General features: G+C 47.0%; 1 protein-coding gene across 1 annotated transcript in view; it reads left to right on the top strand.

The window, feature by feature from the left end:
- POLR1A (RNA polymerase I subunit A) overlaps window positions 1-27,296 on the top strand; it is a 1,786,762-nt gene that overhangs the window by 908,650 nt on the left and 850,816 nt on the right. The window contains exons 12-13 of the mRNA XM_069632173.1: window positions 1,627-1,854; window positions 8,239-8,493. Coding sequence (XP_069488274.1) covers window positions 1,627-1,854; window positions 8,239-8,493 — 483 coding nt within the window. The remainder of the gene's footprint in view (window positions 1-1,626; window positions 1,855-8,238; window positions 8,494-27,296) is intronic.

Raw genomic sequence — 27,296 nt, 5'->3', positions numbered from 1 at the left:
AGATCGACGCCTCTGTGGGAGCCAGGTGAGCGCAACAGTCAGGCGGGGGGGAGGCAACTACTCACACCTGACTACAATCAACTCTTTCAAAGAGTATAAAAGGTCAGCCAACCAGGCACACTCTGAGCGAGCTGGGGATGCTGAAGCAACCATGACAACCAGAAGGAGAAGTCAGCAGATGGGAGAACCTTGGGGAGCCAGAAGGGGGGGACGGACTGCCAAGACCCTGAAGTCGGGGAGTACAAAGGGGGCTACAGTGTGGCAGGGGTGCTGTGCCACAGGGAATCAAAACTCCAGCTACACTTTTGTGCTTGCTCCCTGGATGAGTTCCAGATACCCAGGTAGTTGAGGGGCAGGTGCTGGGACCCTGACCTCAAGTGAATCCCCATTGAGGAAAGATGGAGACCCTGTGGCTCGAGGGAAGCTAAGGCGGGATAACCTATTGTGTCAAGAACTTTGTGTTAATCCCAAAAGTACCTGTAACTGGCAAAGTGGGAACAAAACCTCAAATTTGCATTCTGGGACTTGTAGTCCAAAAGAGCAAAGCTCTGAGAGAGGTGTGCCGGCTTTGCATGTGAGCCCAGTCGAATGTCTCTGTAAGGTATCCAGCAGAGAAGTGGCAGAAATGAAAGTTAAAGAGTTGTAAATAATTGTAAATTGAAGTGACCCTGCGACGGGTCAAGCAAAATCCCACGCACCGTCGATTCTGGTGTCAAAAGGGATGGGGGGGGGTCCATAGTCCGAGCCCAGAATAGAGAGACCAAATTGTCAACATTGTGTGAAAAGGGATCTGAGCCCGGACGAGGGGGATCCATGGTCCGAGCCCGGATAAGGAAGACCAATTGTGAACTTATGAATGTGAGAATCTTGACACAGGAAAGGCACTTTTGTATTTTGTTTGCTACATCAGACCCTCTGCAGTAAGATACTTTGAATGGCAAGGAGACTTTGCCACAGAAGGTCCTGATACTGAGATATTGAACTGTACGAGGAACAAAAGAACTACAAGTACCAGCAGTCACTGGAAAAGAGGGTAATACTGTGTGTTTTGACAAGTAAAGTGAACACTGTTTCAAGTTGGAGGAAGCCTGTATTTTGACAAGACGTTTCTTTTGAAAATCCTTTTTGTTTCTAAGACTTTGCCAGAGTGGCGTGAGACCAGCTAAACCATTGAAATGTGTCCTTGTGCCAAGGAAGGCAGTGCGCACAAGGGTCGAGCATGCTGCCTTGTCCTGTGCTGAAAGCGCGGGAAAGGGAGGCCAACTGCTCAACTGTCCTGACATATTGTTTCTTGAACCCTTTTCCTTTTTTTGCATACACTCCTGTCCCATACCATTTTGTATTTAGAAGTAAGGTTTGGCAATAGGTTTATTGGCATAGGCCCTTTTATTTTGACTGACTCGACTAGGACTGCGTTATTATTATGTGATAGTTCTAGCTTGCTCCCATACTTACTTTAGGTTTAGATAGGCGTTTAACTAACCCTTTAACATTCAATAAACACCCTTGCACTGTGTCTCATTTGTGTCGGTCTGCATTGAGGATTACAAACCTTTCCTTACAGTGTGTTTATGCACATTCCAAGCTTGTCTACTTATACTTATCTTTTATTACCTCCTTTTTCAGGTGTTTGCAACTAAATTAACATATCCACAGCCTGTGACTCCATGGAATGCTCAAGAGCTTAGAAAAGCGGTTCTGAATGGTCCAAACATTCATCCCGGTGCCTCAATGGTGATCAACGAAGATGGATCTCGTACGGCCTTGAGTGCAACAGATCAAACCCAAAGAGAGGCGATAGCCAAGCAACTCCTGACACCTCCAACAGGCGTTCAGATAACAGGCATGAAAGTTGTGAGTTTTTTTTAAATTGTATACACACATCAACATTATTAAATATTCAAACTGTCGTCATTAAAATTCATTATTTTCTACTTGAAGATCGACTGTCGAATTGTGCTGATAAATCCAGAAATGTCAGGCTTGCAACATCATCTGATGCAGAAGTCACTCTTCAGGTTACCAGGACAGACTTTGTGCAGAAGCAGGCATGGAAAGACCAGAGAGCATAACCTCTTCTTCCAGTGGTTTTTCTTTAAATGGCAGATTAATTGAAGTTTCTAGTAGACGATGGAAGACTTTTTAATAAAAAAAGAATTACTATCTGTTGCTTAAGTTCTAACACTGTTGAAAGTTGTGTTTACTATGTGTCTCAATGAAGACAGAAGAGCAGTGGCCAGTTCTTTCATTAGAATAGAATGATAGACCTTTTTAGGCAAGTCTTTGAGAACAGTTTTGAGGGATCCAGTGAAGCTCGAGAGATAGAAGTGTAACTGTGTGTCTAGGTTTAGTGGTTTTATAGAGCACACATGTACCCTAGGGAATCCTGGTGTCTTTTGGCTGGGAACACAAAGGCTACTGCATACGTTTATATTGGATAGCGGCAGGTTTAATATTTTCTTCTATATGCATGGCAGCTCCGCAGTAAGACAGAAGGGAATTGCAAAGCTAGGGAGACCACACCAAACATGAAGATGCACAGTCTCTTTTGCATAAAAGTTTAAACTTAAACCAATTTAAGAGAAATGGAGGGTGGAAGGGCACGGGTGTAGAGTGGCTGTTTGGTTAAAAAAAATATGGCGCGGAGTTCACAAACAGCTGGTCACCTCTCCCGAACTTCACTGTTTTGCGACATAGAAACTAAGGGCCCTCTTGGGGCCAACCTGTGGAACCTCTCCTCTTCCTTGGAAAGGTGAGGAGGAGTGTATAAAACGGTACATCTATACACTGGGACATTTTGATTTTTGAAACGAGCTTGGGTTAAAACCCTTGCTGCACCTTCAGTGGTATCTTCTCCTTAAAAAAAGCACAGAAACTGAGTCCTGAATGTTGAGGCCCGCAGCTCGCTCACCCTTCTAGCAGATGTTATTGCCACTAGAAAGGCAGTCTTCAACGTTGACAATCTAACTAGGCAAGAATGTAAGGACTCAAACATTGCCACCATGAGGAAAGTGAGAATCAAGTTAAGGTCCCAGTCTGGGACAACAAAAGGAACAGGCGGAAACCTGTTCAGAACGTCCTTCAGGAATTGGGCCATAGCCAGGATCGTAAAAAGAAAGTCACTTGATCCGGAGACGTTAACAGACAAAGCTGCCAAGTACCCTTTGACTGTTGCCACCTGAAGGCCTGATGAGGCCAGGGACAGAAGGAACTCTAGTGGGCAAGAGCTGGGGGGGGTCAATCTTATGTTCCCTGCCGCATGCCCCGAATCTGTGACGAATCCTTGGATGTCGTCCCTGCTCTTCTTGGGGGTGGGGGTTGGGAGGGGTGAGGGAGTGAGGGACCGTCCCATGAGGCCATGTAGCTGAGGCTGCTCCCTGATAGTCCGCCTGCGGATGGTACTCAGAGGGTGGGTCCCATGGGGAGGGATCCCCCCTATAGGACTAAGGATGATAATCCGGGGAGAACGCGGTATGTCTCGGATATACCCCAACCTCCCTCATCCTCCTACTCTATACAGGATACCATAATTCCCCACACCTCCATGTACTTGTGTAGGGTAGATCATTTCGCCTTCTTAAAAAGTACTGAGACGAGGAAGAGTAGGGACTAGATATGTGAGTCATATGTGAAGACTCGGACGAAGAATAATCCAAGTAACCCAGTGGAGAATGATAACATCAGTACCAAGACAAAGAAGAGGCGCAGGATAATGAAGAACACTCCGTGGAACCAAAACCAGTATTCTAGTCAATTCGGGGCAAGATGTGAGCAAGTGGAACTTAAAAAGGGAAGAGAGACTGAAGATGACGTTCAGCCATCCCTTGAGGAGCCGCAAGCAGATTGGCGGTGTTGCAAATGGAACCGAGACACAAGGTGAGAAGGTGAAGCCTCCAAAAAGGGTCGGCAGAGGAAGGACCCTTCTCTCAACTGGCAACAGACAGCCGGCGCCCCAAGGGAAGGGACGGCGTAGTCCACCTGGGAAAGGCAGGCCAGCTGGGAGCAGCAGCTACAGAGATGCCGTAGCTGGAGCAGACCACAAGGAGAGCGTAGGAAGGAAGAGATTAGACCAGCTGGTGCCAGATTGGAAGCTCCCTGGAGGTAGGGGCTAGTTGGTGGGGACAGAAGCATGGCCTTGAGTCCTATAAAGAAGGGTGTAAGTGCCCTAGAAGAGAGGGCTGAGAGGAAAGCCTGGGAATGAGACTTAGAATGAATAATTGCACCTGAAGTAAGACTCTGGGACGCCCAATTGCAGAAAACTAACAGTTGTATGGCCAATAGCAGTACCTGGCACGATAGTGAACCAGGTCTACTATATACTTATCAGAGAAATCTGAGAAAGGCCAGGAGAAGGGATTCATTCCTCCTTGGGTTGCAAGAAGCTGGAGAAAGACCAAAGGAAGGGAGTCATTCCCCCTGGCATTGTAAACACTGTGAGAAGCCTGCGAAAGGCAAGGGGAAGGCGTTCCTTCCCCTGACATTGTGAGAAGCTTGGGAAGTGTCAGGGGAGGGAGTCATTCCCCCTGACGTTGTGAAATAAACCTAGGAGGATCAGAGAAGAGAGACATTCCTCCTGGCAAATAAAGACAATGCACCTGGAAAAGGGAGGCATTCTCCAGAGCACCCATAATGAAGAACCACTACGAACAAAATGGGATATTGTCTTTTTGGAATTGGAACATTGGTTTATAAGTGAACTGAAACTTTCTATCTGGAACGTTGTGTTGTGCCTTAGAAGGCAATTGCAACCTGTCACTCCCTCAGGAAATAGTCCCTCCAGACCGCTGGCATTTGTGGACTACATACTTTACACTGTAGACAGAACCTTTTTCACCAGAAAAATCCTCTTCCCCTTTAAATTTAGAAGTGCGCTGGGGCGTGGCCCTGGGAGAATGTGCTCCCCTGACTCCGCCCACCAACACCACTCCCCAGTCTTCTTTTCTGCGTCAATGGGAATGGACCGCTTTCACCCGCGCTCCTGGGTCAGGCCTCTGGATTTGTAATTCTACGCGCTCTTCCCTGAAGTAGTATTCTTGTCGTCTTTTTTTCTTTTCAATTACTAGGCGCATGTCGACAACTGCCGGCTTCAGCAGGTGTCCCTTCCCAACGTACGACCCACCACACCCTCTGTCTCCGGTGCTTTGGCCCAGACCACGGCTAGGACCGCTGTACCGCGTGCAATGCCTTGACTCTGCATGCGCTCAAAACCCGACTAGCCAGGTGACGGGAGCTCTTTGAAAGATCGCCTCCAGAGGACATCAAAGCATTTGTGAAGCAGAAGACCAGGCCCAAGGTAGGTGCCCTGTTCTCCTCCGCACCCTGCAAGGGTGACTCCTTCCCAAGGAAGCACCCAAGCGGGAGGGACCCATCAGGTCCTAAGACCAGCAACATCACAGAGGCTGCTCCAGCTACCGGCCAGCAGGCCGAGGGGGGGTCACAAGATCCTACCGGTGCTACCGCTGAGGGGCTGCAAGGCTCTATTACCAGGTCCCAACCCAAGGAGCTACACCCTAACACCGGACCCATGTCTGAGGGGATGCCTACACGCGGCACTACCGGCACCACAGCCGAGGGCACTCCGCCTACCAGGCCCCCGACCTGCGGTGCAAGGTAGGCCTCAACCACCACCGCTCAGCGCACTGGTAGAATCTAGACCCAGCTCAGCAAGTTCCACGATGCAGGCACATGGCACGGAGCAAAACAAAATGGCCATGGGGCCAGAGAAAATGGCTGCTCACCCGACACCTTTTCCCTTCGGAGACCAGGCAGGGAACAAGCTTCCAGGTGGGATTGGTTAGCCCCTGTCACTTGGTCCACATCCTATCCATCCACTTCACTGGGCTGGTATACTTGGATCTATGCAGCGAGACAGGGCATGCCCAGGAAACAGCAGACTCAGGGCCCAACCACTATTCCTATATCATCAGACACTCCTCCGGCCTGTGAAGACAGATACTTTGAGAAGTTCCTCGCACTCATGATATCACCACAGATGGGGACCATCCTCAGGGACGTGATCAGGCACATGCTCCCTCCTGCTCAGCCACAAGTACCCATGGCCACAACGCCCCTGGGTCTAGCTCAGCCCCCGACCCCCATGCCCATACCAGTCACGGCAGCCCTTGCCCCCATTCTTGTACCAGTCACGGCAGCCCCGATGCTGCCACCTCAGCAGCCTCCGGCACTGAAAATCAGCACGCCACAGCTGCCTGCGCTCAGCACCCCTCTGGCTTTCTCAGACCCGCAGGACACAACCGTGTACACAGTGGACAGAGATGAGGAGGAGGACCCGGACAATCCATCGTCAGCCATAGCTTTTCACGAGCGAGTGGCAGGCCTTGCTATGTACCTAGGAATCCTGTCAATCAGAAGTTATGGCGCAAGATTGAATATTTCCTCCCTGCGCTCCCTACCCACAGCCAGGCTTGCTTCAAGGCTGGGCTGGCTGAGGCCAAAATCGTGGCACAAGACATAATGGAGTCCACTGTGGCCCACATTGACACTTCAGGTGAGGCCATTTGCATTGCCACAGACATGTTCCAATGACAGCCACAGGGTAACCTCAACAAGTTGACAGATGATGCTGTTACCAAATTGCTGCGCTATGACTCACAGGATTTGTTGGTGTCAAAGATGCTCATCAGCCCATTATTGAATTGTTCGAGCCACTGGCTCTATATGTATTGGTTCATGGCCATCATAACTCATGCCCAATTAGTCCCCATCTGGAGATGGAGTTTGGTGTCATCAATGTAGGATTTAAAAAAGAGGTTGAAGGAATAGATGAGTCTGGCAAGTGGATGGGTGTACATATTATAAAGAATTGGAGACATAGTGGATGTTTGTGTGATCATCAAAAGGGGCATGGATTCAGAATAGAAGGACCTGTCCGACAGGAAGGAGCAAGACCATTCGAGCGCACACCAGAGATGCCGGTTTCCATCAGTCTCATCCAGAGGGTTTCCTGTTCAATGGTGGTTAGCTACAGATGGGTCCAGTAGGACCAAGACTGTGAAACCACTAACCTCAGCAGAGACTCTTAAATCATCCAGGACTGAGGGAAGCACAGATTTAGTCTTTCTAACGCGATGGAAGCCAGCCCGGTGGGAATCTAGGATGTTCCTGGTCTTGATAACTCTGAGGGCAGTTGTAACTGCCACAGGATGGAAATGATGCCTCAAATTGATTCGCTCACAAGTATTAAGTGATGTTTTTTTCACGAATGAGACAGCCCTCCTATCCCTGAATGTGGCCATAATGTGAGCCATGGAGATACAAACGTTAATTTTGTGAGTGATAACGGGGGTGAGCACAAGAATTGATTTGATCCTAGACCAGCTTGATCAGAAATTATTCTGTGGGAGAACACATTTTATTTTTTTCAAGTTAGTCAGGATTGAGGCTTGGCTAGCATGCTTAGCGAGTTAGAATTAAGTGGTGGGAAAGTGGAAATAGAAGGGGTGGGGTTGATTAAGTGAAGATCTGATTACAAATTGTGATGCTCGTTTTAGAGTAGGATGCAATTGTATTGCCTAAATCTATGGACTTGGGGATACCTTGTGAAAGAGAAAAGGCAGACACAGTTCTTTAGAAATGATGCACATCTTTTATTTAGCACAAGCAGCTTCTGCTGTCCTTGACAGACAACCTTAAGGAGCTCTGTGCCTGAGTCAAGACTGGATAATGCAAGACAGTGATGTTGTGAAGGACCTGGGTCTTAATTATCTTGTCTGCGGAGGCCTGATGCAAGGCACATTAGAGTTACAAGCAGAGCGGCAGACTGATGGAAACAGTAAGGTACATGAAATTATTATTTGTTTCGGTTTGAGGAGGTGGCAGTGTACGCTTCCTTTGCATCTCTAATAAGTAGCCCTTCTCAAGCCATTTCACCTAGGCAGTAGACAGGTGTTCTAGGAAAATATCATAGTCCCTTATTAGGTATCCACCCGTTTTCTTCCTTACTTTGGGGGCGAGGTAGTCGGTTCAGCGAATGAGTGAAGCACTGGCTTGACTTGAGTGTTAAAGCACTTTTTCTCCAAGGGCAGCCATGAGAGACAAAATGAATGAATGGTAGTGCCCCAAGTGCACCACCCGTTGACCTTTTTTAACCAGAAGATGCACAAACCTTCTAAATGCCAAGCTCTAGCTCTAAGAAACAGTTGATCTATCGCAATGTATAACTACTGGATTGTGATCACTTTGAATGGAGATAAAAATTGTATTTGTATTTTCCTGTAGGTATGTCGCCACGTAAAAAATGGAGATGTGCTTTTACTAAATCGCCAGCCCACTTTACACAGACCCTCCATTCAGGCTCACCGTGCCAGAATTCTACCCGGAGAAAAAGTACTGCGACTTCATTATGCAAACTGTAAGGCCTACAATGCAGATTTTGATGGCGATGAAATGAATGCACACTTTCCCCAGAGTGAGCTGGCACGGGCCGAAGCATATACACTGGCTTGCACCGATGAACAGTACTTGGTCCCCAAGGTACAGTAGGTTTTTTTGTGTGTTTTTTAATTATCCTATGTTCATTTAAATGGTCATCAATGAAAATGGAAGGACAACTGTTTTACAAGGTAATTCACTGGCTTCTCTGCAAAGAATAATATTGTGATCATTTCTCTGTGGTATTCCTTACTTTTTCCTAGCGCACCTTAGTACTTTGACTGCTGTCCAGCTTCTATCCAAGGTATTAACCACGTCTCGCATATCATAAGTTTCAACACCTTCGGTTAGTCCTGTTTTATTTTACCCAGCTGCACTTTCTTTTTCCATTAGAAGTAATGGAAAATTAGATCCAATTAGATTGGAATTTTAGATACAGTAAGGGTGCAGAAGACGGACTCTGAGACAAAGTAATAAAGTGCCAGAAAACCTATCTTTCCCTATTCCTAATTGGGGTTTCCCTGCATCAGCTAAAGATCTAAGGTGACTGTCAGGATATCTGTTTAACTGAAAGTGTCCACCATCCTGTGTCAAGAAAGCCTTACTTCTGTCCCGTACACTATAAACTAAAGAATAAAGCAGTACTGTTCTGGTCGTAGGAGAATGCCTATCTTCTCCTGGGTTATGGTCAAAGTTCCACACAATGTTTCCCTTCTCCTGGTAATCATGAAACAGTCTTTTGCAAGCAGGAGGAATGGTTCCCTTCCTTATGTCTTCTCTTCACTAGGTTTCACACCTATAACACCCAACTCTGAGTGTTCGGAGGGTCAGAGACCATGGCTTTTCTTCTTCTATGGTTTGGCCTACTTGGTTCACTTCCCTGCAAAATACTGCCACAAGGAGGATTACTTGTATCTCTCTCTTGATTTGGGTCCCAGACCCTGGTTTCTCTCTTCGTGGGTTTATCCCTGCCACTGTTGTGAGGGACTCTTCCTCATAAGTTCTCTTTAGGGTATCTGTGGTCCTTGCCCTTTCCCTGGTGATCAACAGGCTTTGTTTCACTTTTGAAATTAGGTGAATGTTTGTAGGCTTTCCGCCCCTGCTGTGCCACCCAAGCGTTATGGTTGCCAAGGGGCATAGGGACATCTGCATGCACCCTCTGGTGAAAGCCACCCACCTTCGGGTCTCCTGTGCGACCCTTGACCTATGTTTGTATTCTCCAGCAGTGCCTTTACCCCGGGCTGTGCAACAGCGTTCACGCCTGCCTTCTCCTTGTCTTTCTCCTCTTCTCCGTGCTGCTGAGCACTGGTCTGCTCCTGCTGACCCCCCACCCCCTCCAATCAGACGCAGCGGACTGCCCATGTCCTTGGAACTCTCACTCCGGATCAGCAACACAGGTTCGTACCCCCCGCGTTCGGTGCCATCCTCCGCAGTGGGCCGAGACACAGAGCTTAGTCCATTGTTGATTTGTATACAATGTGGCCAGCAGTCCTTTGTCTCTTTCACATTCATTGCTCCTCGGGGCCAACCCGTCCCAGTACTTTGATTACCTATGTTCCTGATGTTGTTCTTGGTCTCAGTACTTTCCAGAACCTGAAGTCGTCTGCTTTATAACCATAGATACGTATAGTGTCTACAAAGAGGTTTTCAGAAGGAGAGACTAGAGTATGTGGGGTTGTGATGTTCACATACGGGCTGTAACCTAGAGGATTGTCCTTCTCCCTATTGGGGAGTCCCTCCCGATGAGATCCTCCCGCATTATACCACCTCCAGACAGACTATCGGGTAGCAGCCTCACACTCCTGGGCTCCTGGGAAAGGCCCCACCACCCCCTCCCCACCCTCGGGGAGAAGTGGCGACATCCATTGATTCGTCGCAATATCCAGGCCTGCAAAGTGCTGTTGGATAGAGTAGACTGAAAGCAAGCATCAAGCATTCTATTCAATCTTGGCAGCTATGTAACAGAGGATGTAGTTGTCTGTTGTGTCGTCATAGCAGCTCTCTCTTCACCGTTTAGCAATTTCAAATGGGCCAGGCCATGGATTTTTTTAATAAATAGTTGAGAAGTCAGTGGAGGGACCTCTGGCTCAGACCAATGGAGTGCTTCTTTCCCCACTTCCTGATCTGGCTGTAAGGTGGTAGATATGGAGTTTTGGCATGGCGAAGTAAAGTGAGATGTCCCAGTCAATGCAAATAACACTTCTGGGGGGTTTGATGAAGTTCCCTGCCTGTCCATTGGAGTTGGGTGTCTCCACTCGCACCCTTATGGTCGGAAGGCAGGGACGCGCCAAAAGTGGTCAGAATATTGTGCTAACCCTTCAAGTTATCCCGACTTGATTTAATTTTGGATTGGCTTAATTTCTCATTTTGGGAACCCCATTTCCCCAGGTCAGCAGGACCCCAGGACCCTGTATATAGACCAAATTGAAGTTTGATTGGCTAGTGCACTGGATCATGTGTAATTAAACCAGCAGTCACATGCACAGGGGCATGCACGAAGGGCTCCGGGGCTTGCACAAAGGAAAGAGTAAGGTTCCACACAGCAGGTAGCTCCAATGCTCTCGGCTCTGCTCCTGTATACTTGGGAATGCAGTCCAAGATGGTGACAAGATTCTTTATCGGTATATCCTGTGAAACCAGTCGTTAAAGGGGAGGCTCGAATACATAGGTGGCAGGCTGTAGCCCGAATTTAGCCCATATTCCATTACAGAATAGATATTGAAATTCCCCTGACCCCGTTAGTTTATGACAATCCGGTGAGGCAGAGATGGGCCCCTATTTAAGGGGAAGGGTTGAATAGAAGAATACATGTTTTTGGAGAAGGTGCAAATTCAGAGACGTTTGGAGGAGAGAGCAGGCAAAGTAAGAACAGGAGCCCAGAGGTTGGAGCTAGGAGAATTAGGGTATAGGTGGAATGTGCAAGCATCTATTTGAGAGCAGAGAGGGGGAGAACCAGTTTGAAAGAGAAAGAGGTTGAACATAGAGGGCAAGAAAAGCACCAGCTGGAAAGGGTTACCAGTAGAACGAGGCTCAGGGAGGTGGTGAGACTCCTAGGCCCAACTTTGTGAAACCAGCCCGGAAGCACCGTTCTTGGCTAGTATCTGGACCTCTGAGAGAAAATAGGCCCGCCATAATATATCACACAAGCCAACTGCTGGTGGCATGCCCAAACCAGAGACCAGAGGACAGTATACCTAGCAGGGCCTGAGTGGGAGAAACTGGTTAGGAAATCAAGATTATCAAGAAAGAAGGGTGAAGGCCCTTTAATCCAGAGACTGAGAGTGACCCCCGACAAATGGAAACAACTTATTTAGGAGAAAAATGAGAAATTTTTATTTAATTTGAAAATGAATGACAAGCCATTCTGTATCCCATTTTAAGTTTGTTCAAACATGTAAAAACACCAAATTAAAAACTGGTGTAAATCAAACTTGGGTGTGCCATTTATGGAGCTCACATCGCTTTGTGAAGGAGTGGACGAAAAGGATACCTTTTTGTAAGCGGAGGAAGTAATGAGATGCTGTACCCACAAACAGTTCATATTTGGGCATAAAAAATGTATGAATGACAGCTGACTCCTATATTTTGGCCTTGGTGCATCTGATGGCTAAGTCAGGGCATTTAGTTGGTGAGCAGGCCTGTTTTTAAAACTAGTCTAGTTGAAGGATGCTTGTACAAAAACCTTTAAACAGTAAACAGTATTACCCGTTCTTGGCTTTTTTCGTGTTTAAGGGCATATCAGCTGAAGACCGCAGCCAAGAAAGGAAAGAGCCTAGCTGGAGCTACCAAGATTTGTTGACAGCTAGAAGCCAGAGATCGGAGAAGTCCACAATCCCTGCTGTTCGAGGAGGCGATGAGGCAGAATGTTAGTTTACTGTCTGAAGGAACAAGCTAAAGTCTCAACGTGCTAAGATCTAAGACTGCTAACCGGCATCCCCTCTCATCTGCTTTTTAAAGAGCCTAACCACATATCTGTTTTGATCAATCTTTTTATTGCATAAAATCAACACATATCGACACAAAATAAGCAGGCATAACCAAAGGCAGAGTGAAATGCGTTCTCTGCATTTTGCAAATAATTACCACATTGCACATCTTTAACGACCCCAACTGTAAATTCTGACCAAACTCTATCCTGCAACTGTCCTCCCCACACCTCCCCTACAAAACTGTTTTATACCCAAGCACTCAGACTGCGAGCCAGTTAAACGCTAGTCACTCGCACATTGGAGGCAATATAGATAAAATGAACATCTGCCACTGCCCAGAATGTGTCTGCTTGTGTAGAACCTGCAGTCTGCGAAAGCACATACGCTCTGCAGCACATGCTTTTGACAACAATGATTTCCATTTCTGCAGGGATCGCAGCTTTGAAGATTTTCAGTCAAGCAGGATGGCTTTGCGGGCTGTAAAAAGCTCAATATGAATCAGTTTGCGAGTCATAGTGTCCGAATGCCAGTCCTCAATGCCCATCCCAAACAACATCGAGAGAGGTGTCGCCTCCATGATTATCTTATCCTTTGAATGTCTTGTAGTTGCTGAGAACACCTTGTCCAGAATCATGTGAGTTTCGGGTATAGTCAAAACACGTTACTCATAGTTGTTAGGCAGAAACCTGTGCAGTTCCCTCTGGGACCACTGCAAAAGATTTAAGACTACAGGTGTTTGGCAGTAAACCCACTTGGTAGCAGTCTGTACCACACAGATTCACTTGGTAGCTGTGGCTGAGCAGTCAGACTTCCCTCAAGAAGAGTTGGGCAGTATACAGAGTATTCACAATAGGTCAAAAGAACACAGTAGAACAAGCAAACACTGACCAGAGCTTGGTGAAAAAGAGATATCATTATTTATTTAAAACCACATCTAGTAAAACACACAGGCACTAATATTAAGCAGTTCAAAAACACGGTCACTAAAAGATATACACTCCCTTAAAAGAATATTTAGACAAGTCTTAAAAGCCCCACTTATTTTCAGACAGCGGTGAGCGCTTAACGCAGATGGCACTCTAATAATTCGTTTTAAAAAAGAGAGAAAAGCAGCGTATAATTTGAAACAGATCCCAACACTTTCACAAGAACACAACAAGAGAGGAAGGCAAAGTAAAACCGTGAAGTTAGAGTTCAGAAGGCCGGATCCACTTTAAGAGGATCAGAACGAAATGTGTCCAAGGTCACACGGTTGAAGTGCACAAAAGTCTCGAAAAGGTTCAGAAAGAGTTGGACCAAAAGAAAGGGACCAGTTAGATGGTCAAGGCGGCCAGCCCAGTCCAGAAGGTTAAGGGATTATTATTACCTTGTAGCAATCTTTAGAAAGGGAGGCCTGGCGGACACGGTACCTTAAAGTGGTGAGAATACTCGAGCGGGGGCAGTTGTTCCTTGCAGCGGATGCAAGTCGGTGCTTTGTCCGGGGGAAGAGAGGATCTCGTCGGGGAGGAAGACAGGAGTCCGTTGCACTGCCAGGGAAGAAACCAGCCGCGGAGTTCTCAGGTCAAAAAGGAGCGGTCCTTTTATTCGCGGTCCAGTGGTAAGTGGCTATCCGGTTGCCTGGGTGCTTGGCACGGGCAATTCGACCACAAGACGTCCTCGGATGCGAGGAAAAGAAGGTACACTGGTTGTGCCCACCAGTCAGGGGAAGAAGCCTCTCCAGCCGGGAGATCTTTTCTGTCGTCGGGAAGTGGTGAGTCGGTTCCGCAGGGTTCCACCGGTGGTGTCGTCATAGCAGGTCGGCTCAGCTTCTCCCTCGTCGGATTCTCAGCTCCTGTGGTGACTTCTGAAGTTCCAGTCCCAAAAGCCCTGCTTTTATGCAGCACACCCCCATTCACTCAGCCTAGCTGTCAATCAAACATGTTAAGTGGTGAGCCGGCCGGCTCACCACTTGGGCCAATCACACAAGAGTGCGACTTGAATTACCAAGGTAACTCAGTCCAGGGTGCCTAAACCCCCTCCCACACCCCCTGTGGTACCCAGACAGAGTGGCACCACTTTTGGAGGCTTCTGTGGGAAAGCCCGCCAAAAAGTGGAACAAAGGGCTCGACTTGGGTTGGAGTCACAGAAGAGAACACAAACGCCATTTTAGAATCGAGTTCTGGCAAAAAATACCAACCGGCGAATTAATATTAAATAAATAAACCGGCGGTATGTTCGAGGCTATGAGAACTAAATAATTAAAGTTGGTAGCCTCGAACAATGGGAAAATCCATAGGGATATATTTGCGGTCGACTATAAAAAGTAGTATCCACTGCCACCAGCCAAAACTCGATCGGGGGGACAGAGACGTGCCCCCTCGACTAACAGACCCTGGGGCAATCGAATTGCCCCGACCAGTACGTCCACAATATGATGGTTTGTACCGGTTTCTGTTAATAATTTGGAAATAGTAAAGCCAATGGTGACTTTACATGCCCTGGGAGACCGTAGTCAGTCCCAGGGTATGGAGTCTATGGTGGGGTGTCACTATGACACCCCTGTGTCACTGCACGGAGGGTACTGTGTAACACACATAGTAAAAACATATGAGACCCTATGGAGTAAAGGACCCCATAGCCCATAAAACACATTAACAGTCAAAGGAACACCACAAATCATGTCCAAGAGTGGGAGAAAAAAACAAACTCCAGAAATCCAGCAAAGCTGCTGGGGGACTCACTAGGTTAGGAAATTCAGCCTAAACAGAGATTTCTCCCTAACAATAGTCCCCAGTTTTCCGCAGCCACACCAGGATAGCGCTGAGTGGCCGATGCCCATACTGTACAGCCTGGATGGGCTATAGTAGATCCTGTGAACAATTTTGTATTGTATTTCCCTGTGTTTTATGTTGCAAGAGATATGGTATATCATGGAGAAGAAGTCTTATATGTCTCCCACGGTAAGTTCCACGCCTAGGTCCTCGCCTCACATAGGCTCCAGCATCATGTTTGTTGGATAGTTTTTATGCATCCTAAGGGCATAGAAAATGTTGATCCTAGGGTATTCCTTGGGATGTCTCTCGAATGCTGATTTTTGCATAGTGAGGGTTCTTTCACCTTGAATTCCCTGGTGGTGTATGTGTTAATAGTCAAGTGTATGGTCCTACATTGCAGTAAGCCAGTGTTGGAGAACCCCAATATAGTCTTAGACAACGAGAATGGGAGAGGCTGATCATCCTCGAAGAGGACCATTACCCTGACGATATCAGGTAATATTATCCCCACCAATAATATCGCCATATATATGGTCGTCGGGGAACGGCCAAAGGCCGATATTATCAGTGGAGATAATTTTTGGGGTAAATGGGAGCAGGGGTTTAATATTGCCGCAGAAATATGGCCCATACTTGTATGGCGAGATGTTTTGCGGGGATATTAACACATGGAACCACCCTGACACATTGCCAATGGGGTGTTCTTTATGGATCAGTGCTCATGTACCGTATGACAGCAGGGCACACGCATTGAGATCCTCGCCAGGGTTTTATGTATGGCAGTCCCAGATACTTGCTGCATCCTATGCCACTGCGTGAGTGTGGGGCCAAGTATGAGGTGCTGTGATAGTGATTTCAGTAGTCGTTTTGGGGGGTTAGCTAGGACTTCTCAAGGGCTGATGGGGAGAAGTGCCTGTAGCTCAATAGCATGCCAGCTCGTGGTGTCTCCCGAGTCTAGCCACCGTTTGGCCCACCCTACTTGGGCCGATGTGTTCCATGACAGTAGTGTGAGCCTGCCACCAGATTTGGTGGCTTGCAGCGCAGCCCCATTTAGCTGCGCTTTCTTGCCCCTCCAGATGAATTTCATCCCCTGTCCATCAAGGTCTGCATACATTGCCTTAGACGTAGACATTGGTAGCATGTAAGCAAGATATATTAATTTGGGCAGCAGTTCATCTTAAGGGCGTTAATTCTTCCTGTAAGGGAGAGGGGCAGGGAGTCCCAAGCAATCAGATCTTGTTTTATTTTAGCTAGGATGGGATTGCAGTTCAGTTCAGCCAGGGACCGGAGATCAGGGCTAATCCAAACCCCCAAGTATTTAATGTGTTGCGACTGTAGCTTGAATGGAGCCACCCCGTCTGGGTCCATGGGAAGTCAAGGTGCAGAGGCATAACCTCTGTCTTCTCCCAGTTGACACTGTATCTGGCAATGTGGTCGTACACGCTCAAGATAGTAGTGATGCGGGGCAGGGACCTTTGCTGGCTAATATATAATATGTCCTCTGCATATAATGAAATTCTATGCTCTTCTGCCCTCTTAGTAATGGCGGACCATCCTTCATCATTTCTCAATTTAACAGCTAAGGGTTTTATTGCCAGGGCATATAAGGGGGGAGCGAGGGGACAGCCCTGCCAGGTTCCAGTGTTCAGAGGGAAAAAGGGTCTGATGTAAGGCCATTAGTGACCACTGTGGTGCACGAAGCACTATATACAAGCTTTACCATATTGAGGAAGTAGCCAGAGAAACCGAATTTGCTAAGCACTGCAAACATGTAGTCACAGTGCATTTTGTCGAAAGCCTTCTCTGCATCAAGTGATAGGACCAAATCATCTGGTTGTGCCTCGCCCTGTGTTGAGGTTGCCTGCCGAGTATCGTTTTAGGATGTAGCCTGTCTGATCTTGATGGATGAGTCCGGGGAGTAATTGTTCCAGCCTGTTTGCCAGGCATTTCGCCAGGACCTTTGTGTCAGTGTTTGAGGGAAATAGGGTGGTAGGATCCACATACCGTCGGGTCTCCCTTCTTGTGAAAGACAATAATATGGGATTTGCGAGGACCGTTATACGGTCCTGACACAGAGAAAACTGCCTGTTCCACCCCTATAGGTCTATTCCTTTTTAAAGTCCTTCCATTCGGACTGTATTGAGACCCCGCAACATTTCAGAGTTTAATGGAAAAGATTTTACAACCCTATTCTGACTTCTGTGGGGCCTATTTAGATGAAATTGTAATATATAGTAAAACTTGGGAATATCACTTACATCAACTTTACACGGTCATGTGAGTATTGAGAGAGGCAGGCTTAACGGCTAATCCCAAAAGAATTACGTTGGCTCAATCTGAAGTCAAATATCTGGAATCTTTCGAGGGTAATGTACAACCCCAGCAGGAAAAAGCTGTCCTTACGCAACACCCAATACAAAGACCAAGAAAGACCTTAGAGACTCCTTAGGATTGATCGGCTACTATCGCTGGTTTATCCCACATTTCTCAAGTAAAACCGCAAGACTCACAGGCAAACTAAAAAACAATGAGCCCCAAAAGATAAAATAGAATGAATATCAAATCTGTTATACCACAGCAAACACTTTCTCAGAGCCCCATTTTCTCTAAAGAGTTCATCCTGCAAACCTCTTTAATGGGACTGGGAGCAGGCCTTTGTTTTTAGATCCCGACCCTAGGGGTCGATATGCGAGGGAGGATCACCTGGGTGGAGGGAACTGAGACATTGTATCCCCCTTTCCCATTTCAGAATGAACCCTCTATCCATTAATCCTTTGTATGCTACTGTCAGCCCTTTCGCTTTTCATCCCTCCAAAATTTCCCCCAAAACTACCAATTCAATACTGGAACGAGGGAGAGACCAACTAGAAGGATACAGCCTCATTTAGTGGAAATAAACGCACAAGCCTTATATTGTAAATCCAAACACATATCAGCCAATTACCAAGATGAGGAAGAGTCAGCACAGAGTTAAGCACACTTGCTTTAATTCTGATAGTCCCAGACACTACTGACACTGAGACGAAGAAGAGGGCTATGGAGTTTTATCGATGGAACAGCCCGGCATGTCCAGCTAATGAGTTTCACTATGGTCAGGCAATTGAACTTGATAACCCACACCTGTGGTCATTTTACAATTCCAATAAGTATAAAAAGCCTTGCTGCTCAGCCAGAAGGGGAGCACAGAAGCGGGCTGCATAGGCGGGCTGGAAAGAAGCTGGCTGTTGAAAGAGGAGTGCCAGACACAGGAACCAGGAGCTGTGCCCTGCAGGAGAGTGGGACGCCGTAGCTGGCCACGAGAGGGTCTGGAAACCCTGCAAGCCCTCCTTTGCTGGGCTCATGCAGCGGGACCTGTGTGGCGCCAAAGCACTCCAGTAGACGCAAGAGTCAGGAGAGCGAGTGCTCTCTGTTACCTCCGCAAAGGGAGAGTGGAGTCACAGGAAGCCAGTAAGCAGTGCGAGGAGCCAGAGGGAAGCCGAAGGTAGCTGCCATGTGAAGACGCTGTGTGAAAACAGGGAAACACTCTTACTGGGGTGCTCCAGGAGCCTGAAACACGCACTCTTGAATAACGAATTAACTGAAAATGGTTAAAAGCACTTTTGAATGCTGAAACAAGTGCTTTAGAACATTGAACAAACTGAAGGTTATTAGCAATTTTGAAGGCTCAAACAGATCATTTTGAATGCCAAACAAATGGGAAAACATTATAAGCACTTATGAATGCTGCACTTAGCAAATGCAAGTTATGAGTACTTGGGAATAAGTTGGAATCAAAGTGGTGCAAGTAGCAGATACCTCAGAATTAATTGTTTGGGACACAAGTGTTGGCAAAGCCAAGAGAATAGCAAGAAGGGTATGAATGAAGAAACCAAGTATTGGGCAAAGCTAAAAGAGCTCAAGGAACTGCATGTTAAGGGAAATCCTCTTTTGGCAAGAGCCAGAAGAATACAGAAGGCATAGCAAAGTGCATGGTGGCCAACCATGCCACGGTAAAGTGTTGGAAGAGTGTGACACTGATAAAAGAAACGTGCTTCACTGACAGAGAAAGGAAAGCAGTGGACAATTGTTGATGAAAAGCAGATAATGAGGGGTATTGGTTGTGTGACCTGTAATGGGTGAACCATGTGATCTGACAACTGCGCCTAGACGGAGTGCCCCCCTTTATGGAAAAAGCCTATGAAATAATGCATAAAGAAGCAACAGCCACTTATGTGAATTTGAAGTCAAGAAACAGACTTATTTTTCTGAACCAGTGAAAAGTACTGATGACAAGAGTGCTGAGAAGTGTCCCAAGGAATTGTATTGTTTTGAAAAGCTGAAAGATTTGAACTCTTGGGGAAGGGAACCCCAATATCTGGTCAACTGTCTTGAACTTGGGAAAGGGGACGCTGACTATAAGCCTAGAGCTAGAAGAAGCTCAGAACTTTCCTTTGAACACTATTATTTTAATGCTGATATCCCTACATGTTGTATAGTTAGTTGTGAGGGCAAATATAGGATTTGGACAAAGACTGTTTTTTGATTTGGTCATTCTGACACAGACTATTGTTAGTTTACTTTAGGTATCGAATTCCCACCTTAGTACAGGGCAAGTTAGGCCTTACTCCATCCTACCTTTTAAGTTAATTAAAACCTTCGAGAACAAATTTGAATCTGTTGTCTGTGTCTACTTCATGTTGCCTTCACAGCTTTCAGCAGCATAGCCGAGAGTTGGTGGGATTCTGCAGCGTCTCTAAACGTTTATCCAAGGCATGGGGCCAACGTGTCTGACATTAGTTTATAGATTTCGATGGGGAGGCCGTCGAGCCCCGCTGCCTTACCCAAGGCTAGCTCCCTGATAATGGTGAGGACCTCTTTGTCAGTGAGGGGGGTGTTTAGGGTGGCTAGGTCATTGCGGCCTTATGACGGAAGGGTAATCTCAACGAGAAAGGCTGTCCATATACCTCTCTGATGGGGCTGCATAGAAGTCCTGGTAGAAAGCTGCAAACAGCCTATTGATGGCTTGATCCCCTGTCAGTATCGTGCCGTCGTCATCTATGCCCCTGCTGTCTACCCTTGAGAGCAAAGGCCGTCATACAGAGGAGTCTGTCCCCTGCAGCGTAAAGGTCATATGTCCACTTGGAAAAGGCTATTTGGTCCCCAAGCGTAGCGATGTGTGCGATGTCCAAACTTATTTTAAGTATGCTGGCATGTGCCTTAGGGTCTCTGGTGGCCTTGAGGGTGTGTTCTGCTGTTTTCAGTGCTGACGTCAGTTGGGACTCCAACCATTCTTTTTTCTCATACTCCCATCGGGATATGAATTGCCCCCTGAGGAACGCCTTAAAGAGGTCCCAGCATCTAAAGGTGTTGTACCCTCCCACAATATTGTCTTGCCAGAACCCCTCCGATCCCAGCAAAGAACCTTCACCAGGTCCTGGTACTGCAGTGTCATTAAATTAAGTCACCACGCCGGGGATCTGTGGCTTTTTGCAGAAGGGCTATGCGTGTGAGTACTGAGGCAGGATCGGAGATCGTCATAGAGAGGATTGGGCACGTCTCTACAATATTCATCATGGTACAGGGGAGCAACCAGTAATCAAATCAGGAGTAACAGTAACAGTGGCAGTGGTTGGAGTAGAACGTATAGTTCCTCTTATGTTCATGTAGCTTTCACCAGACAATCAACCAGTCTGAGGTCTGACATTAGAGTTTGAATCGTTTGAACTTGGAGCTGTCCTGTCTGCGTCTGTGTCGGATTAAACCGGACAAGAGCAACATTCAGGTCACCCCCCATGATGGTTGAGTGTCGGGAGAATTGCTCGGGGGCAACACGCTCGCCTTGGAAGCAAGACAACGCAGAGCAACACAGGTTCAATCCCCGGGTCCGCGCTTAGAAACATCTGGGTAATAAGTGCTTAATAAATAACCAATTATAATTATAATCGTAAGCCGCCCATATATGCTGAATAAGTCGTGAACAAGTCTGTGAAAAAGCCAGTTGTGTGGTTGGTGGGACTGTATATAATAACCAGGCTAATGCATTGCTGGAAAAGGAGCCCTTGCAACAGAACAAAGCGCCCTTCTCTGTTGGTTTCAGTGGCCAAAATGGTGAGGGGTATCCTTTGGTGTATCAGAATTGCCGCCCCTCGTTCCCCATGTGATGGGGAGTAGACAGCTGTTCCCACACACCCGCTGCAAAGTTTGGTGAACTCCTTTGCATTTAGGTGTGTCTCAAGGAGGAAGATTATATCACCCTGCAAATCTCATGGCAAGTTTGTTAGTCGGCTGCCCTGAATGGGGTGCCAGAGCCCATGAATGTTAATTGATATGTAGTTAAGTGAGGTCATCCATATGGAGTGTGGGTAGTGTTCGCACTGGGATCTTTTGCAGGTGGAGGACTATAGTGCCCACATATTACCCAGGCAGTAAGCCCAGGCTAGCTCAGCACAATGGTATGTGCACGTTAATGACAAAGGTTCTCCTAATTTAAAAGAAAAATCTCCAATAACAACAACACAACCATAAACATTGCAGCTCAGTGTCAAGGCTCCAATACAACCTGTAACCAATGGTAGAGCCCACGCAAGGGTGTGAACGGGCATGACCTACCGGTACAAACCGTGCTCCTTGCATGCCAGTGCCCACAGGGAGAGGGCACCAGCAGTGTCACTCATGTGGATCATGAAGAGTATGTATGTGTGGGGGAGCAGTGGTATACATCGGATGGCGGCCTCCACAAAATGTCTTCTCCCCGTAAGCATACTGTCATGACCACTAGTCAAGGGCCATTACCCTCATTCTCCAATGGGTCCAAAAGGACCCAGTCCTGGCGCCTTTGGCGCCAGACTCATAAGAAAGTGTGCTCCGCACACACTTTGTGTCTAGGGCACGTGCATCCAGGCCGGGCGTGGCCATTAGGAAGCATTGGAGGGCACATGCAGAAGTCTATGGGAGTGGCAAGGTGGAGCCACAAGGTGGGGCTAAAGGGGTGTGGCTGGGGCCAGGCTATTCAAGCCAGCCCCACCCGCATGCAGGTGCTTCGCGTTAGTCTGTTGTGTGCAGCGTAACGCTTACCGCTGTCTGAAGCTCTCTTACCTGTTTCCAGCTCAGCTCGCATCTCATCAGGTTCTGGATCATCTTCTTCAGTGTGCACCTGTAACGCTCACCTGGTATCCATGGGGAGCCTGTTCTGACCTCTTACGACCTCGAACACTTCCCTGGAGGCTATTCGACTGGAGACTGGGCCTGAAACACAGGATTGGTAGAGTTTAACTCCCTATTGTCTCTGTGTGCTTGAACCCCTTCTTCCCCGGGGTCCAACCCTTCCCTTTGACCCACAGCTCACCTTGTTTTCTTGAATAGTGTGCTCTCCGTCCTGCTTTCAGCGCAGGGGCGCGTTGATTGATGCAGGCTCGTTGCTGCCCAGTTACTTCAGTGGCAAGAGCCCGACAGGTAAGTATAATGAGTCTTCAACAGTTCTCTAACTTCGTTCCTTTCCTTCCTTAGATGATGGCCGGCATCCGGGGATGGCGGCGTGCTGCTGAGATGAGTAGCGCTGAAGGTGAGTGAGAGCGCGATGCACCCCTTTCGTATTTGCATTGAACTGAGTTCTTTTTCTGTGTCTTAGGTGCTGCAACGTTTTCAGCGTGGATGCCGATTATGAAGCACAAATGCGGTGGGTAAGCGCAGTATGCAGCGCCTCTAGATGTTTCCACGCTAACCTGGAGTGTCTTTTCCCTGTTGCAGATGGATGAGAAGTTCCGGAGACAGAGTTCCCCCAGAGCGGCTGGGATTCAGGTAAGCGTTTGAAGCTCGTACAGTATTTAAAAATAAGGGAAGATTTGCAGAATGCTTACTAATGCCTTTTTTCTGTTCTTTTCCCTTTTCCTTAGGAAGCGGCGTGCCGGGATGGGAATGACACCGCCGAAGATGCCCGCAGAACAGAAGGAGCGATGAATGATGGGCAGAAGCGCCGCAAGGTAACGCTGTTCCTAACGGTGTTCTTGTTCTTGCAGGAGCTGAGCGCAGAAGAAAGATGCAGTCCTACTGGAGACCGATCTGAACACGGTGAGTGTCACGCTGCAGGTGCAGAAAACGCAAAGCATGTTTCTCAGCCTGGGTGTGGCTTAAATAGTCTCTGGGTATCCCAGGTGTCTCTGGGCTGCACCACACCAAAAGACTAGACTGCACATGCAGTTCTGGGAACCGAAATATGTGGGGGCATCCATCTTGTCCCCATCAATACACTACAAGTCCAATCCCCAATGTTATCCTATGGGAGTGAGTGAGTCTGGTGCCACAAGCGCCAAGTCTGACTCCAAGTGGGTCAGGCAGAGTCAGGCAATTGCAGACAACTACACACACCTGACTGCCCTTTGCCTTCCCCATCGAGATGAAAGCCGGAGCACAAGAGCACACTGTGAACGCACGAGAAAGTAGCTATTCCAGGATAGCAGTTCAAACGGAGGAGAAAGGACATCAAGGAGGGAATTACCCTTGCCCTTTTCAACCCAGACCCGCAAAGCCTCTGACAAAGGAAACATAAGACCGGGAATTGCAGCTGGCGAATGGTGTGACGGATGTCAGCGGTACATGGAACCCTTCCGCACTGAAAGCCAGGGTGGCGAGACGCGGTTGCCATTGTGGTACCGTCCTTGACTCTAGCGACAAATGAAACGCCAATGAGTCCAGCACCGCTAGTGAGTTGGAAGAACCTGATATTAGGCTGGACTGTGTTCGACTCAAGTTGCAGTGGCAACATTAAGAAGATTAAGAGACAGAGGTCTTTTGTGAACAACCTTGATCCCAGAGGTAGAGTTGTCCGGTGCCACATGGGTGCTTGTTCGGAGGTCTCAGCCTGGTACCCCTCTCCTGAACAAAGAGACTGTGTTGAACTAAAATGGTAAGAAACTACAAGTACCAAGAGGCCATAGGGAAGGCCGACATGGGGTGTCAAGGTGGTCATACACGTGTCAAGCAAAACCCTTTGTACTATCGACACTTTGCAGAAGTTTTGACGATTGTAGAACTGTAAACCCGACTGAGGGAATTGTAAAACGAGTGTTTGCCGGCGGAGGGGAACCCGGGTGCAAATTGGTTATTGTGAAGAAACATGTCCTTAACATAGGCTAACAGAGTGACCCAGTGAGACGTGATCACCCTTCGGATGTTTTTCTTAAAGTTGCCAAGTGCTGTGGAAGGTTTGAGCCCAGATGAGGGGGACCTAACTAAAAGGTGGTTGTTTAAAAAGACATTGAGACTTTTGAATATCACAAATAAGGAACTTGATTGACAGATGATAGTGAACATGACTGAGGGACGTCAAGAGAAAAGTGTGAATAAGCTAAGTGAACAACATTGTGATGACAAGTATGAACCCGACTGAGGGATGTCCACAGTGAATGGTTGGTATGAGCTCGATTGAGGGAGGCTAACCACTGAGAGGAGGATCGAAGCCCGGCTGATTGGGATGCAGGGGTGAAGAGTAATCACCATACTTGAAAGTTTCCAGTAGGAAACAAAGTATGTTTTGTTGTTTTCGCCTATCCGGTCCTCTGAAGCAAGAGACTTTGCATGAGAAGAGACTTGGGGACAGAAGGCCTTGATATAGAGAAAAGGAACTGTGAGCTCGTGCCAGAGAAGCCCACTTTGTCCTGTGCTTAAAACTTGGGGAAGGGAGACCCCGGCCGTAACATCCTGACTTATCATTTTTTTTACATTTTTCTTTTCTTGTGAAACATCACCCCACACTATTTTGTAGCATAGTGGTAAGGATTGGCAATGGTCTTTTTTGTGTAGGCCCGTTTCATGTAACTAGACTCCACTAGGACTGTATTAATTTTTGATGATCGTAGCTTGCTCCCATCTTAGATTTAGGTCTATATTAGGCGTTTATCACCCTTAGCACCCTTAAACTGTGATCACTTGTGTCTGTCTTGCTTCGATACCATCCCTTCCTTACAGTGGTTAAATTCAATTTACGTTTGTTAGACATGTAGGGTTAAAGTGTGCTTTTTCAGTGGTTTGGGATTATGATTTGAGGATATTGACACACATGATATCAGTGGTTGCAAGAATATAGTTAGTGTTAGTTGCATGGATCTGTGTGTTATTTGTTTGTGTATAGCGCCTCCAGCAACTGAGCGTTGTTCTTACAGTTTATATATTATACAATAGACAGGGTATTTATATACAGTAGCAATAAGATAAAAACTTTATACTATTTATACAGTAATAGGAGTGAAGTAACATTCCTGAGATAGTGGGATGGGTCAGTTATGTTCTTGATCCTGTAGCCATGTTTTTAACTTGTTACGGAAGGCCATGAAGGACGGTTCTGCTCTAATGTAAGTCGGCAGTGAGTTCCACTTTTTTACTGCCATGACTGGGAAGCTGACCCGGCCGGCCCGTTGTTGGTTGTAGCGAGGTATGGTGATGCAATGGGATTGAGCAGATCTGCCGTGACGTGTAGATGTGACGTGCAAAGGTGTCACAGAGGTATCTGGGTGCCTGATTATAAAGGCACTTGTGTGTCAGTGAGAGTGATTTGAGATCGATCCTTTGCTTAATATTCAGCCATTTTAAATTCTGTCTGGCTGATCTAACTGCATTATTTTGGAGAACTTGCATTTTGTTGATATTCTGTACTGATGTACCTAAGTAGAGAGCATTACAATATTCAAGCTTTGATAATACTAGAGCTCTAGCTACTGTGATGCAGGTTGTGGGGGAGAGGTATGGGCGGCAGGCTGTGATGTTGAAGATGCTAGGGCATTGGTTTGTCTCGTAAGAGATAAGGTAGAGTCAATATAAATACCAAGGGTTTTCACATTGTCTGCTACTGCAATAGTATTACCGTCAATATTGAAAGCTTTGAAGGAGGTTCCTAGTTTGAGTTTAGCTTTGGAACCTAGTAAGAGTAGTTCGGTTTTCTCGTCGTTAAGACATAAACCGGGGTTCGCCATCCAAGTTTGTATGGTACTGTATATGTCATTCTGTTTTTTGCTATCTATAGAGTAGTCACCTGTGAATGAGTATCCGGGTGTCATCCGCATAATTGGTATATGTGACACCCAGATGATCAAGTATATCAAACAAAGGCTTGGTGAAAATGTTATAGAGTGTGGGCGACACGCACTATCCCTGTGGGACCCCACAGGAGACTGCTGTGGGTAAGTGGTAAAGTGAGATGACTGGGATCAATAACTTATTCAAGTCAGTTTGGAGGTGTTTGTGGCATGGCCTTTTTTCTGTTTATTATTGTGAAGTGACAGATGTTTGTGATTTTGGTTATTCAGATATGTGAAACTTCATCACATAATCTGTCTTTGCGGTCTGGGTGTTTAAGATGTCGCTGTTACCATTCTAAACCTAGGCAACCATTTAATCGTTAAGCCACTGTGAAAATGACAAGTGTCAAGCTACTTGGCACAAATCCCTTCCCCTGGCATGAATGACAATTTACCACATGTACACAACACACCATTTCTTGCTTGCCAAGAGTGAATTATCACTCTAACGTCTAAGTACACATTATTTTTGACCTGGTTAAGCTTTCCTTGTCTTACCCAGAGGTAGATGTGGTGATACAGTTGAGTGGGGTAACCTGCTTTGTGGTTTTTCTTAGACTGTCTGAATGGGAACAGAGCGGCTGGGCAAAAAGAGCCCTAACCCAAGGAATAACTCTGGCTTGAGGAAAAAACCTTCAGTTGAGCGAACTGTATTAAGGCTTCCAGAAAGTAGATCCAATGGCAACCAATTTCCACGAAGTGTAAGCAGAGTCCTGAAGAATTGAGAATCGCCCCGTAATCCTGAAAGGAGCTGGTGAAAGGGCTGATGGTTCGGATGCAGAATAGACCAGAGATAAACAAGGCACACAATTCACAGAGCGCCAGATAGGTAAGCGAAAGAGAAGGCATAGAAGGTGGAGCTGGGAGAACCCTGTTGTAACAAGCAGTAAGGAGCGAGAGAAAACAGGCACAAGGAAGAATGAGGCCAAGTCAAGGGGGCTAGATTAGATGCAGTAGGAAGCAAGGGAAAGAAACAGAACAGCGTAATTGCAACAAGTATATCGGCAACACACCAGGCTGCGTCTCCAGTCTTCTTTTGTTGTTAGGGACTGTAAGCTTCCCCCTGCATGTACTGGATTTGGCATACAGAACGTGGCAGCCATATTGTGGATGACGGAATTCCGAGGTGGTATGCTCGTGCTGGTTGGTAAAGTCTTCCTCCTCCAGCGATTTCG

The sequence above is a fragment of the Ambystoma mexicanum genome, chromosome 6q (assembly GCF_040938575.1).
Source record: "Ambystoma mexicanum isolate Mex_15411 chromosome 6q, UKY_AmexF1_1, whole genome shotgun sequence".
Classification (NCBI taxonomy): domain Eukaryota; kingdom Metazoa; phylum Chordata; class Amphibia; order Caudata; family Ambystomatidae; genus Ambystoma; species Ambystoma mexicanum.
This window is presented reverse-complemented; position numbering and strand designations above follow the sequence as displayed.